Source organism: Sceloporus undulatus, chromosome 1 (genome assembly GCF_019175285.1).
Source record: "Sceloporus undulatus isolate JIND9_A2432 ecotype Alabama chromosome 1, SceUnd_v1.1, whole genome shotgun sequence".
NCBI lineage: Eukaryota > Metazoa > Chordata > Lepidosauria > Squamata > Phrynosomatidae > Sceloporus > Sceloporus undulatus.
In genome coordinates this window covers 272,910,698-272,925,468 of record NC_056522.1, presented here as the reverse complement: position 1 = coordinate 272,925,468, position 14,771 = coordinate 272,910,698, and the positions used below count along the sequence as shown (strand labels likewise).

Here is a 14,771-nt window from a genome sequence, read left to right as displayed (position 1 = left end):
GCCATGCTCAGTGGCCTTCCTGCAGCAGGTGTCACCTGGTGTGGGAGTGGTGGTGGGGCTCCTAGTGGTATTTCTGAGGCAGGGCTTCCAGGGATGCTGTATGCTCCTGCTCCCCATGCTGGCCCATCCTTTTCCTGATGAGGAAAGAGGCTGGACAGCGTGTGGGGGAAGGAATGTAGGGGAAGAGCACAAGGAACAGAGCGGCCATGTGCAGAGGATGAAGCACACACTGGAGAGAGCAGTTTCTGGGGTTTCACCTGGTGTGGGCCACATCACTGCACCCCCCCTCCAAGTGACACCACTGCCCATGCTAGTCTGTTGCAACAAAACCAACTTAGAGTGTTGTGGCACTTTAATTATAATTAAGCTCTATTTGGCATTTGTAGATTTAATCTGATGCCTCTATTGAAAAGGGCTCCAGAACAAATAAAACTTGTGATTCTTTCAGGCACCACAAGATGATTTATCTTATTGTGACTGACAAAAGAATTGTCCATTCTGCCATTTTCTCCCAGAGAATTTCAGATGGTTAATGCAGAAAGCTGGATAAAACTGTAAGAACTGAATGCTTCTTTATTAAGGTATCATTGAATTCAAACATATTGGAAAATGTATAGATTTATTATAAATTTACATAATACAAATAAATAAATAAAATTATAAGATCCAAAATCTTATAATGTGTGATAACTTTGAAAAGTTTAACATAGCTATTTAATTTAATGAGCAATTGAAGTTTATTTGGTGTATCTTAATAGTAGCTACTTACCATGTTTGTCTGCAGCACCCCCCTCATAAATAGCAGATACCACTATTTTTCCAACTGGGGAATCAATGCCTCCTTCTACTGCAAGATCTAATGATCCTTCCTGTTAAAGAAAGTTAAATTTAAAAAAGACTTAATAAACTGCACCTTTGTGACACAATTTAAATAATCCACCACCACCACCATCACCACCACCACTACTGTCAAAGGTCTTCCAAAGGTCTGCCATACATGTTTAAATGTCATTTTTTTCTGTTAATAACATGGAACTGGAATTTCATTTATTTTTACAAATATTTATAAATCAGTTTGCTATTAAAATAAGCAAAGCAATTTATAACAAAAAATAATAATTGAAAACAATAGAAACTGCTAATAAAATCAGTATGACCAACAGCACCAACAAGATAAACCGACTAGGCTCCAATAAAATTAGAACCAATAAAACCTTAGAAACTTTCCTCCTAAAAATATCACAACCCATTTCCTAAAGTTTTAATGGGTTTGTGTCTCCAAAAATTGCTTGGGCATGCTGTTGTACATTTGGGGCACCATGACTAAAAAGCCTTCACAGTTGTCTTCATTTTATCTCAGACATTACCTTCTTAATACGCAGAAGTCGGACATCTTTCCCCATAATTTGATCTGGTGAAAACTAGCAGAATCAAAGGAATACAAATCATATCAATTTTTTCAAATGCAAACAAGAAAACACACAATGAGATGCATGTAAGTTAAAACAGCATGTGATCTAATTTCTACTTATCACACGAAAGTGTGTTTTTCTGCCTTGTTCAGAAAACCAAAAACAAAGGCAGCTTTAGAGATGCAACATGTAAAATATGACACATGAACTATAAATTTATCCTTACCATTGTGTATGGATCAAAATCTTCCACATATTTCTGGAAGCCCTGAAAATAAAACTGGCAATTAAACATATACAACAAACCATAGAAAGAAACAGGCTCTCAGATAACCTAAGACAGGGAAGTGGTGAAATGAAGATGCATTTATAGTTCACTCATGTTCCTCCTGACAGTCAGAAAACATTTAAGATCCTTAAATTTGTACTACTTTTAGAATACAATACTCAAACATAGTGGAGAAGTTTATTCAATTTAATAAGACCCCTACAGATTGAGGGATTGACAATTTACTTTGATCTACTGAGAGCAAAGTAAAATGCAAATAACATGATTATGAATAATGTAGAACTGTACCAGTATAATTGGATTGAATCAAAGCCGATGAAGGAAAATTACGATGGAATTGGAGTAATGGCTACAACAAGGAGAGTATGGAAACCATAATGCAAGAAAGTAACTGCTTGTTTAATTTTAATTTTAGTACAGTTTCTAATTTTAGTAAAATTTAGGCATGCTCCATTTTTTCCCCTTTGCCTTTCCTCCTTTAACTCATGTTTGTCTGGCAGTGTTGTAAATTTCTGGTTTCACAGGTTCACTTTTCTTGGAAACAGTACAAGTAACAGGTGGCACAATATGTCATATTACGCCAATATATGTTCTGTAAAGAAAGCTAAAATGAAGTGCAGTCATTTCATATTAGAAAGAACTTGAACAAATACAGGGAGTTGTAATTTAAGTAGAGCTACTAATCCTTTCTGTGATTTAAGGCAAAACACTTGCTCTTCCAAAATTTTTAGGTCAAATCCATAACTAACAGATGTTATCCCTGAAGAATAGTTTCCTGAGAAAATATGTTTTAAGAAATAACAAATATAATACTTTAAACAAGCACTGAATCCTATAACTGAACAATGGCTATTCTAAAATTAACATGCTAACATTTAATGTTCCCACAAGAAATGCTAGATAAAATAAATAAATGATAAATGCTAGATTAAAATATAAATTGCTGTAGTATTGCACTTATGGCCTGCAATAACAATGATTATAACACAATCTTTGCATATTCCAAATTTTAAATAACCACATACAGAAATTGTATGAATATACTTCTAATTCTATGTTATAGCATTTTAGTAGCTAAAATAATATGAATCATTAATTTTTATGATATTCTCTTCTTACACTATTCTAATTCAATAATAAAATCACTTTGCAGGGATTGGGACTGCATATGAACAGCTAGACAGCTCTTCAAAATCTTCTCATGCAAAACAATTTCCTACTTTGGTAGTTCTTCGGGGAGCAGGGATGCAGTTGGACAGAACTAGACAATCATGTCAAAGGGGAAACCTTTACCATTATTCTTTTGGAGACTCAGTTCTGAATTATCCTATCTCCTTCACTACTTCATTTCACACATCTGTGGAAGCACACTAATGGCACTTCTAGACTGCATTTTCATCCTGGCCTCAGAATGTTTTAAATATCAGATTATTTTCTGGTGTTCATAAGGGTATGTCTACATGGGCCAAATGAACCAAATTCCCCTTGCCCTCACCTTGAAGAAGGACCAAGTTCCTGTTGCGAATGTGGACTGCCTTCATGGTGTAAGGCCAATTCTGAACTGAATATACTCTTTCCTCTCTTAAATGGCTTAAAATAACTCACCTTTTATTCCATGGGGATGTCTGTAGGGTAATTTGGGGTACCACCAGGGCAAGAATACTCGAGGAGCATCCTGGTGTATTATGGCCAGTGTAGACAAGCTCTACGAAATTCAGTTTGCTAACAGAAATCACATGCATTGACAAAGGGAATATACTTGATTTTTTAAAATGTTATATAGTATTGTATCCTTATTGGAAATGAATATGAGACAGAAGAAAAAGAACAAAGAGAATTCTGACATAAAAGCAACAACAACCGAAACACAAAAATACCATGCAAGGAAGAAATAAAACTTTGCTTTACTTGTTTTTTGTTAGTTTTAAATGATGAATTGTAAACCACCATTCTTTTAAACATTTCTTGAGGCTGGAAGAAAAGGAGAAACAAATTGCCAAACTAGGCATTAGTTTTTATGTAAACCTACAGAAATGAATGACCATCAGTCTCATATATTCTGTTTATATTCCAAGGTTAAGTGGAATGAATGGGAATTCTAATCCCTATGACTTTCTAAAAGTCTGCATGGTTACCGCAGGGACATAGCCAAGGGGGGGGGGGTCCTTGGGGTCTGGACCCCCCCTTTTGTTAGATAAAATGAATGGTGTGTGCTGCCGCACTGCCACACCCAAGCCCCATTATAATGGTGGCACTTAGTCTGGACCCCCCCCCCCTTCCCAAAATCCTGGCTACGTCCCTGGTTACTGGTATTGAATGCTGCTGAAAATATTAAGTGAACTTGCATGAAACTGTCCTACACATAGGTATGGAAGGAATATTCTCTGTTTATTTATTTCCTGGTCAAAAAATTGGCTTCCTGACAGTCAGGAAGCCCCATCAGGTAGAATAATAGAGCCATGAGATTTTTGCACAGCTTTCTCCAAGTGTTTGGACATTCCAGAAAGTTACAAAAATATTTTTCTGCACAGAGAAAGATGCAGCTTTTCCCTCCACACAAAAACACATTTCCTATACAGAAAAGATGTTTCTTGAGAGCAAACTTTTTTTTTTGAACAGGGAAGCTTCATTTTTTTTTTCTGCACAGAAAAATTATCCAGAACAATTCAGGCTGCTTGAATTCAGGGAGAATAATATGCAAGAAAAGAAAGGGAAGCTGACCATGTTTCATATTGTAACTAACCAAAATGGGCCGGGGGGGGGGATCTGTATTAAATGTTAATATGCTAATCTTGGCATTACTGTCAATGCCTACAAAACCTGAGCTACTTAGCTATGCTCTTCATCACAAACTGAAAGTTAAAAAAAACCCTCTTGTGTGTTTCAGTTGAAAGGTAGAAACTGTTGTCCGATCAATGGAATGATATCACTATCTCTTTGACAGCAGGCAGATGCTTCACAGAAATCAGGATCAGTTTAGAAATAGGTTTTCTTTCTTAAATGAATAGTCGTAATTAAGGAGACTATTGATTTTGCTGATTTTATGTTTGAAGAAATTGCTAGAGCAGATGGCTAACTCAAGACTCATTTTAAAGTTATATACTGTGTATACTCATGTGTAAGTCCAGAAATTTTAGTCAAAAAATTAATCCCAAAACACGTGTCAACTTATCCACAGGTCAATGTAAGTACTGTAGTTTAACTCTTACCAAAATGTAGCCACCCCTTCCTGTGAGTAGTGGTGAAAGACAAGAGCTTAGTTTGTCCTGGGATCTCCTGAAAGAAGCACCGACCCCCTAGACTCTCGCTGTTTCATGCCACTTCTGGCCTTTCTGAACATCTAGGTGAGAAAATAACGGGAGCAGGGCTCCCCTTAAAGGAGCACTGAGAGGAATTGGGCTTTGAAGGATTTGTATAATACATTTGTATATCCTGGGGTTGAAGCAAACCACCCTGAAGGAATGGCTTCTGGCTGCCCCTCTGAGCACTGAATTGGGGCTGCAGCAACTGCACACCGTGCCCCCAATCTGGCATTTGTCCAGTCCAAAAAAGAAGTGGCAAAATGTCACTCTTTTTTGAGATAGAAAAAAGCCACCCTTTTCACCGCACCAACGGCTCTTCTGCATTTCTGTGATGTGTGGCATCTAACGGCTACGCCACAGGAACATCTCAACACTTCCCACCGTCTCATTGGATGGGCGGCATGACATCACCCGGAAGCCGGCTCTTTTTGCCGGTCTGTACCAGCAGTTGGTCACCTTTGCTGGGTTAAAATCAGGCAAAGTTATCATACTGAAGTTAAAGACTATACTCACTGCTAACATAGGACCCATACAGACAGGCCAAAATAAAGCTGCTTCAGGTCACTTAGGAGGTATGCTGTTTAAAAAATGCATGTGTCCTAAGAGGCCAGAAGCTACGCCAAAGCCATGCTCCAGTCCTAAGGACCAGAATGCAGCTTTGGCGCTGCTTCTGGCCTCTTAAGATGCGTGTGTCATTTAAATAGCATACCTCCAAAGTGCCCCGAAGCAGCTTTATTTTGGCCTGTCTTTACAGGCCCTCGGTCATTATTTTCTTAGCTTTGTTTTTCTATCCTTTTTGACATGTGCACATTTTCTTAGCCCCACCTGCACCTTGTTACCCCTTCATCGCATAGCCATGATTTACCAAAGTTCCCTCCTCATTCTTCCAGCCTTTAGGGTAAACACAGTTATGACTGCCAGAATTTTGTAAATTCCTTGGCAGTGTTTTCTTTTACTTGGTCCTTTATATCCTTTGTTATATGCCCCTAGGTTTTACCCTCAACCTATCCCCAAACCTCAACTTATACATGAGGTAAACATATAGTCGAGTATATATGATAACTTAAGAGATTCCATATTTAAAGGATATTTATTTTTTAAAAAATTATATGGGAACTATATTTCCTATCATACATTTCCAATGTCACATATATACATGAAAATAAATGTATGAAAGAACTTTTCTAAAAATAGAAACCAAGAGGTAATACAGTTTGTTTGTTTTTAAATGCTTTATCAATTACTGTACTATGTTGGCACTAGCAAAAATACTTGTGCTGGAATTTATCCTGGATGTATAGTTACCTGCTATCATGAACTGAATGATAGGTGCTATGATTGGATAGTACCTTGGATAGGTAGTATTATCTTGACACATATTTCTGTCATAATGCCTGTAATTACATGACATAACTGGAAAGTCATCCCATACCATGTCCCTGATATAAAAGATAGATAGACTATTGTTACAATGTCATCATTAATACCATTTAAAAGTATTAAGAGTGTGACCTATTATACTAGAGTTAGTCCTTCCTCTGAACAAATCTTGCCAAGGAAACCCTGTGAAAGGGTTGTCCTATATAGGAAACAACTTGATGGCACACAAGAACGACAACAATCTACCTGGTATAAGATTTCACTGAAGCCCTCTTTCCCAACATGCTCCATAAGGGAAATAAAAAAAAATGCTTACAATAGTACAGAGGGGTGTGTGTGTGTGTGTGTTACATGGAAGCCCTGTCTTTCCCTGGCTAGTTGGACAGAGCTCTGAGTCCTCTCTCTGCATTAAAGAGAAAGATCAATACTCTGTGCCAAATCCTATGACATCAAAACTGGATTCTGCATCTTGTACAACTCATAAAAAGAAATTAACATCATCATCACCACCACCACAGGCTGAATCTTTCTTATCCAAGATGCTTGAGACTAGAAGTGTTTTAGATTTTGGACTTTTTCAGATTTTGGAATATTTGCATTTACAACAGGAGATATCTTGGAGATGGGACTCAAGTCTAAACAAGAAATTCAGTTACATTTCATATACATCTTATACACATAGCCTGAAGTTAATTTTATACATAATAATTTAAATAATTTTGTGCATAAAATTAAGTTTGTGGACACTGAGCCACCAGAAACCCACGTGGACAATTTTGGATTTCAGAATTTCCAGTAAGGGATACTAAACCTATAATTTGTTTTTCATTTTAAACATTTTTCAGAATATGTATTTATTTTTATTTATTTGTGAGATTTATAACCCACCTTTCTCCCAAATGGGATTCAAGATGACTTACAATAATTTAAAAAGATAAAAGTAAAAATTCATTACAAAATTTAAACATAATTAAATAATACTAATATTAAACCATAAGTTAAAAACAGCATTGTGTGTGTGTGTGTGTGTGTGTGTGTGTGTGTGCATATATATATATATATATATATATATATATATATATATATATATTAAAAACCCGATTAAACCATTAAAACATGAAACCACACTACATATGTAAAATTCACCCACCAAATGCCTGCCTAAACAAACAATATTTTCAGCTGCCAGAGAAAAGAGAATAGGGAGAGAGTCAACTTGACCTCCTCTGTAAGAGAATTCCACAGTCTGGGAGCAGCACGGAGAAGGCACTCTCCCAAGTCCTTAGCAACTGCTCCTGCAAAGGTGATGGGACTGAAGGAAAGCCCTCCTCTGCCTATCTTAACACGTGAGCAGGCTTTTGTTTCTGGAAGTTATGAGGAGTGACAGGTCACTAAAAAGGGCACCGGAGCCCCAAAAGTGACCACTTCAAGAGTTCACCAGAGATCAAGTTCACACCATGTTGCTACCACAAGATTGATTGATGTATAGTAGCAAACATTCATTGTGTTAAAGAGGAGGAGTTTACACACATCTTTAATGTAAATATTTTAATAAAATAAAATATATCTGACATGTTTCATATGCATTTTGAGTCTGAACAAAAGTGGAAAGATGGAGATTAACAACAAACACTTGACATGCCACACCCAACACACATGTAGTATGCAGATATTAGCAAAGGCTTACCAGGGCTTCTGATTTGATTGCTGGTCTGACCTTGATATTGTGGTCAGGATGCAGCATGACTGGTTTGGAGACTATAGGTATAGCTGAGCGATGCTGGGCAGGAGGGCTTGGAGAAAATTGCTATGGAGTTCAATTTCAGAGTGTTACAGGGGCATAGCTTACACAAAACAAATATACTAAATGTCATCAATTTCCTTAAGAACTGTCATTCAGACTCTTAAAAAATATCACAATGAATAGAATGCTAGTAAGATACAGCTATATTTCTTTAGGATGCTAATATATGCATGCAACCTTCCTCATATAAACAATACATCTCCTTGCAACTGTGAGCCTTATTGCACAAGAAAATAAAGCAGAAATGGAGTCAGAGCATAGCAGCTTTCTTGTAAAACTGTTTCCTACGGGAAGAGAACTGAAGTGCTAAGACATAATTTGATAAGGCATGAAGAAAGCTGCTCTTTGTTGTTGTAACAATCTCAAAATTACATTTTCTATCCCATAACCAGGCCTGAAATCTGATTGAAATGGATCTAGATAATGGATCAGGAACACCTGGAGTTGTGAGGCCATTGTGCACTTTAGAATTCTGGCCAAAATAGAGGATACAGGAGACTGGCCATTAATTATCCAGTACAATGATCTTTAAGAAGAGTTTTCGTTTTCAGTGAAGGCCCTGCCATAGTCTCTTTAGGCAGGACTTGCTGCAGCAAGACATTCACTACTTTTACCCATTTGCATAGTCCTCCTCTGGCAATTTGTATGAGCCAGGAAGGGCAAGGGGCTAGCAGGCATGAGATGGTTATCGTTTCTCCAAGGATCCTATCAACAATCTCATGCTGCACAAACTGAATCATATTCAGTGACACAGAACAGCAGGAGCCAGGGTTACATCTACTGGTTGTGTATAAGGACAGGTTGCTTACCTGTAACAGTATTTCTTCGAGTGGTCATCTGCGAATATATACAAATGGGTTTCACTGCGCCTGCGCAGTGCTGTTCGGAAACTTCTGGAATCACTGGGCAAAGTTTACTTTGCAACATATAGAAACTGTTATAAGGCCCCTGCCTTCCTGCTCTTTCCCCAGTTCCGCAATTTTTCCGCCAAACAGGCGATGGAAAGAGCCAATAAGAGCAGGACACTGAGGAGATGGATGGGTGGGATTTGTATGTATTCGCAGACGACCACTCGAAGAAATACTGTTACAGGTAAGCAACCTGTTCTTCTTCTTCGTGGTCTCTGCGAATCATACAAATGGGTTTAGACTGACAAGCTTAGGTAAGCAGTGGAGGGAGTGTCCTGAAACCATAGCTATGATAAACAAAGGTATATTTATTGCAACAATAAACACCTTGAACCATAAAAAGAGTCAGTCTTTTGTTCATGCACAAAAACTCAACACAGCAATAACATTGCAAAACCTGAGAAGGGAATAAAGGGTCATGCAAGACCAATCCCATTGAATTTGTGCAAATCGACATTCAACAGAATGTAAAACAGTAGCATATGTACAAACATGCTGAAACACAAACCATCAGTAGTGCAATCAATGCAACCCTGAAACCAACACAGCCCTCCCGAAAGCTGCGTCTCGGATGGCTCTGGTGTCCAGCCTATAGTGTTTTATAAAAGTCAATGGCTGGGACCAGACAGCAGCCTTACAGACATCCTCCAAGGGAATGCCCGATAGGAATGCAGAGGATGCTGACACTGCTCTCGTGGAGTGGGACCGAACCCTGCCAGGGAGAGGTTTGCCCAACAGTTCATAGCAGAGGTGGATGGTACCGGCCACCCATTTGGAAAACCTCTGCGCAGACACGGGCAACCCCTTCTTCGGTTCCGAGTAGCATTGGAAAAGTCTCTCGGACCGACTGGAGGCAGCAGTTCTGTCCAGGTAAAACGCCAGCGCTCTCCTGACATCAAGAGAGTGCAGGCTTCGCTCCGCATCCGAAGTCGGATTGGAAGCGAGGGTAGGCAACACAATGTGGAAAGCAGACACAACCTTAGGCAAAAAAGTAATGTCTGTCCAGAGGACTACCTTGTCCTTGTGAAACCTCAGGAAGGGCTGGTCCCTCCGCAAGGCACAGAGTTCGCCCGCATGGCGGGCAGAGGTAATGGCCACAAGAAAAGCGGTTTTCCAAGTCAGTAGTCTCAAGTCCGCTGTGGCCATCGGTTCAAAGGGCTTGGACTGGAGTGCGGACAGTACCGCCTCCAAGCTCCAAGCCGGCGCCGGTACCGACACAGGAGGATGCAAGTTGGCACATCCCTTAAGGAACCCTTTCACCAAGGGATCCCTGAAGAAGGAAGCCCTCCCCCCGAATTGGTACTTGGCACAAATGGCAGATAGATAGCACTTGATGGATGCGAGGCACAGCCCCTCATCCAAAAGCGCCATCAAAAACTCCAGCACCACTGGAGTGGAAACTTGAGCAGGAGACAAGCCCTTTTGATCAAGGAAGAGACTAAACCTCCTCCATTTCAGGGCGTAAGACCGCTGGGAGGAAGGTTTCTTTGCAGCCAGGATCACCGTCCTCACCGCCTCCGGCAGGGCGGTTAGGGCTGTATCCTCCAGGCCACCAGCGGCAGGCTCTCGATGTCCAGGTGAAGAATCCGGCCGTCCTGGATCGACAGCAGGCCGGGACGGAAGTCGAGGCGGAGGAAGCATCTCTTGGAGAGGTGGATAAGGGATGCAAACCAGGGGTGTCTCGGCCACCACGGAGAGATCAGGATCGCATCCGAACGGTCCGTTGTCATCTTGGACACCACCCTGATGATGAGAGGGAAGGGAGGAAAGGCGTAAAGCAGCTCCCCCGTTCAAAGGAAGGCGAACGTGTCTCCAAGGGATCCGTCCATTCGCCTCCTGGAGCAGAACTGGGGACAGTGGCTGTTCCATTCGGTTGCAAAGAGGTCGATCCGGGGGGTTCCCCACTGCTCGAACAGGCCGCTGACCGTCTCCGGATGGAGCCTCCACTCGTGGCACGCCGATGGGGATCTGCTTAGGCGGTCTGCCAGCTCGTTGTCCTCTCCTGGAAGGTGAATCGCCTGGAGGAGCACCTGTCTCTGGATGCACCAGTCTCAGATGCGAAGAGTGATCTCGAGCAGAGTCTTGGATCTGGTGCCTCCCTGTTTGTTGATGTAGTACATCACGGTGGTGTTGTCCGTTCTCAGGAGGACCACCTTGTCTGCGACAGCGAATTCGAATGCCCTCAGAGACTTTTCGACTGCGAGCATCTCCAAAGCGTTGATGTGGAGATGTTTGTCCTGGGCCGACCACTTGTCCTTGACAACCAGGTCGAGCAGGTGGGTGCCCCAACCCTCCAGAGAAGCATCAGTTGTCAAAGTCAACTGAGGCTGAGGTTGATGGAAGGGCATCCCGATGCAGACGTTGCGGCCGTCCAGCCACCATCTCAGTGAAGCGGCCTCCGGTCTCGGTACCGTGAGCCACTTGGACGGAGGGTCCTCCATCGGGGAGAAAACTGAGAGGAACCAAGACTGCAGTGGTCGGAGGCGAAGCCTTGCCCATGGTGTCACGAACGTCGTCGACGCCATATGGCCCAGAGCCACTTGGATGTCTCTGGCCCTCACTCTTCTGTGAGAGGTGCAAGGCCTCAGTGATGAAACTAACGCCTGGAAACGGTCTGGAGGGAGAAAGGCGGAGCATCTTTCAGAGTCGAGAATGGCTCTGATGAACTTGGCCTGTCTGGTCGGAGTGAAGTGGGACTTCTCTTCGTTGACGACCAGTCCAAGGGAGTTCAAAAGGCGCAAAGCGAATGAGACTGCCTCTCGGAGCTCGTGCTGTGAATCAGCGGCAAACAACCAGTCGTCCAGGTACGGGAAGACTCTGTAGCCTCTCTGATGAAGGTATGCCACCACCGGTGCCATGCACTTCGTGAAGACCCTTGGAGCCGTGGCAAGGCCAAAGGGGAGCACGTTGTAGTGGTACGCGGTGGAGCCGACGGCGAAGGCGAGGAATCTTCGGTGGGACTCCAGAATTCCGATGTGGAAGTAGGCATCCTTCAAGTCGACTGTTGCGAACCACAGGCCCTGGTGGAGAAGCGGCAGAATAGAGGCCAAGGTTACCATACGGAACCGGCGGTATTCAAGGAAAAGGTTCAGCTCCCTCAGATCCAAGATTGGTCTGATGCCCCCATCCGCCTTCAGTACCGTGAAGTACCTGGAGAAAAAGGCCCTGGAGCACTGCTCAGGTGGTAAAGGGGAGATTGCTCCCTTGTCCAGCAAAGTGCGCACTTCGTCGAGAAGCGTGTCCGAGGGGTGAGTGGACATGAAAGCTCCGGTTGGGGGGAGCTCTTGGAACTCGAGGGCATAACCCCTACGGACGATGTTGAGGACCCACGAGTCCGATGTTATAGAGGCCCAGGTGTTAACAAAGGGGCTCAAAATGTCCAAAAAGAAAAAAGGAGAGACGAAGCGCGCTGCAACCCTTCATGCTCTCTTCTTCCCCTGGTCGGTGTCCTGCCGGCGGGACTTTCGATACCAGGACGGAAAGTTGCGACGGCCAGAGGAGGAGGAGGACTGAGAGGGGTACCGGCGTCTCTGGGAGCCCTGCTGCTGAGGTTGTCGGTCTTGTTGAAAGGACCCCTGTGACTGACCTTGCGGCTACCACGGGCGCTGCCTCTTTCTGAAGGGCGAGATGGGAGCCGATGACATCCCGTGTTTCTTCGCCGCCGCCTTCATTCTGAATTTGCGGTTCAGGCGCTCGTCGGTCTCGGCGTGGAAGAGGCTGCTACCATCCAAGGGCATGTCCTCTATGGCTGACTTGACGTTGGCATTGAGGTCCGAACCCCTCAGCCACGCATGCCGGCGCAGAGCCAACGAAGCCGACATCGCCCGTCCAGCACAGTCAGCCACGTTTCTGGAGGCAGTGATGAGCCAGCTGCCGATCGAATGGGCCTCATCACGGATCTCTACCAGGCGTCGCTGGGTCTCATCTGGGATGTCCGGGACGAGTGGCGAGATCCCTTCCATGAGGATCTGGATGTATGCCCCCATGCAGGCGTTATAGTTGATGGCCTTGACTGCGAGGGCTGCTGCCGAGTAGGCCTTCTTGGCCAGACCATCCACCTTCTTCGCTTCCCGGTCGACTGGGGAAGTTGCCTGCTTGGGGACGAAGCCCTGCTGAGCCCCTTCTACAATCGCCAAGTTCTGCTTGGGGTGTTCGGCCAACCAAGAGCAACTCGACGGGGAGATCCGGTAGAGGGACTCTATCTTCCTTGACGATCCGGCGAGGGAAGCTGGCGCATCCCACGATCTCCGGACAATGGACTCAATGGAGGGCAGCAACGGGACGGAGGGAGGCGTGGGCACCCGGCCATGCACCTGACGTTCCACAGGGTCCCGAGCCTCCTCCTCGGGGTAGGAGAGCTCAATGTCCAGGGCCCTTGCCATCTTAATGATGTGCTCGTTGAAGGAGCGCACATCATCCATGGGGGAGGAAGGCTCTGGGTGGTGCATCCGCTGCGGAGACACCTGGACGGAGGTGTCATCATCGTCGGAGGGCTCTCCCGACGGCAGCAAGGGCTCCCCTTCAGAGTCGGTGTCAGAGGTAAGTGGGATGTCCGGGACCCTGACTCGAGTTGCTGAGCGCGCCGGGATCTGCAAGGGCGGTGGCTCCGTTGGGGAGCGGTGTGGTGCAGAGGCTGAGGCTGTCGCATGGGAAGGTGCAGGCTCGTCATCTTGGGGGGCCACCGGGCGTAGGTTTAGCCGGGTGAACTCCCTGAAGGCAGTCTCCCTCGGCACTGACATGTAGTATCTCCCGGATTCGGGGTCAAAAAACATGTCAGTGTCCTTCTCCGTCAGTTCGTCGACCTCCGAGTGGATGGAAGGCGAAGGTGACAACCTCCGAGGGGGCTCAGTTGGTAACTCATCGGCACGGGCAAAGTCGACCGTCGACGGTAGCGGTGTGTCCGGGAGAGCGGCCGCATGCGAGATGGACGAGCCATCAGGGCGCGAAGAGGCAGGTGTTGGAGCCTTCTTCGTCAGAGAGCGTTGCTTGTGGGAAGCGCGCTCCTTCCCTTTGGAGGAAAACTCCGACCCGGTGTGGTCCTTGGAGGACTTAGGCCTCTTTGGTGCGGAGCCCTCCGTTGCATCCTTGTGGTGCCTCTTCTTGGACGACCGTGGTGTCTTGACCCAATCCTCAGGGGGAAAGAACGGGTTGTCCGGCAGGTCCAGCAGGACGACAGCTCCCGTGGGTTGAGGCTTAGATGTCTTAGCCTTTTCCACCGGTGCAGCCTTCCCTGAAGGGGATGCACCCGTCTCGGGCAGCTTGGAGGCGTGTCGAGATGAATTCGATGAGGCCTTGGAGGACGGAGTCGGGACCAAGGAGGCCTCCGCGCGATCCTTCGCACGCGAGCCCTCCGGGGACGGCTTTCTCCCGGATTTTGCCTTGGGCTCGGTACCCTCAGACCCCGATTGCTTGTGGGGGTGCTTGGAGGGCTTGTTGGTGGCACTGGGTTTTTGTGAACCACGGGCCACATCGGTGGTGGTGGATGAACCTGCCATTGGTGGGGCAGACACCACGCCGGAGACACTCGCCCGGGAAGATGAGGCAGGCGGCGGAGCCGAAGGGGCCGATGATGGATGGGGACCTCCCTCCTGAACCTTGCCCAGAGCAATGGCTGAGGTCAGCCGGGACTCACGGTTCTTGCGAGCCTGGGATGAGAGGGACTTGCAGAGTGGGCAA

General features: G+C 45.0%; 2 protein-coding genes across 3 annotated transcripts in view; both read right to left on the bottom strand.

Annotated features, from left to right (window-relative positions):
• USH1C (USH1 protein network component harmonin) overlaps positions 1 to 14,771 on the bottom strand; it is a 185,591-nt gene that overhangs the window by 11,390 nt on the left and 159,430 nt on the right. Inside the window, exons 21-25 of one of the 2 annotated variants that reach the window (XM_042461307.1) lie at positions 8,071 to 8,190; positions 3,610 to 3,672; positions 1,639 to 1,680; positions 1,368 to 1,421; positions 770 to 869 (exon numbers count right to left, since the gene is read on the bottom strand). In XM_042461307.1, coding sequence (XP_042317241.1) covers positions 770 to 869; positions 1,368 to 1,421; positions 1,639 to 1,680; positions 3,610 to 3,672; positions 8,071 to 8,190 — 379 coding nt within the window. The remainder of the gene's footprint in view (positions 1 to 769; positions 870 to 1,367; positions 1,422 to 1,638; positions 1,681 to 3,609; positions 3,673 to 8,070; positions 8,191 to 14,771) is intronic. The other variant, XM_042461316.1, reaches the window with a different exon arrangement.
• The window catches only part of LOC121927575 (phosphatidylinositol 4-phosphate 3-kinase C2 domain-containing subunit alpha-like), a 376,515-nt gene that overhangs the window by 280,974 nt on the left and 80,770 nt on the right, over positions 1 to 14,771 (bottom strand). The window lies entirely within an intron of this gene.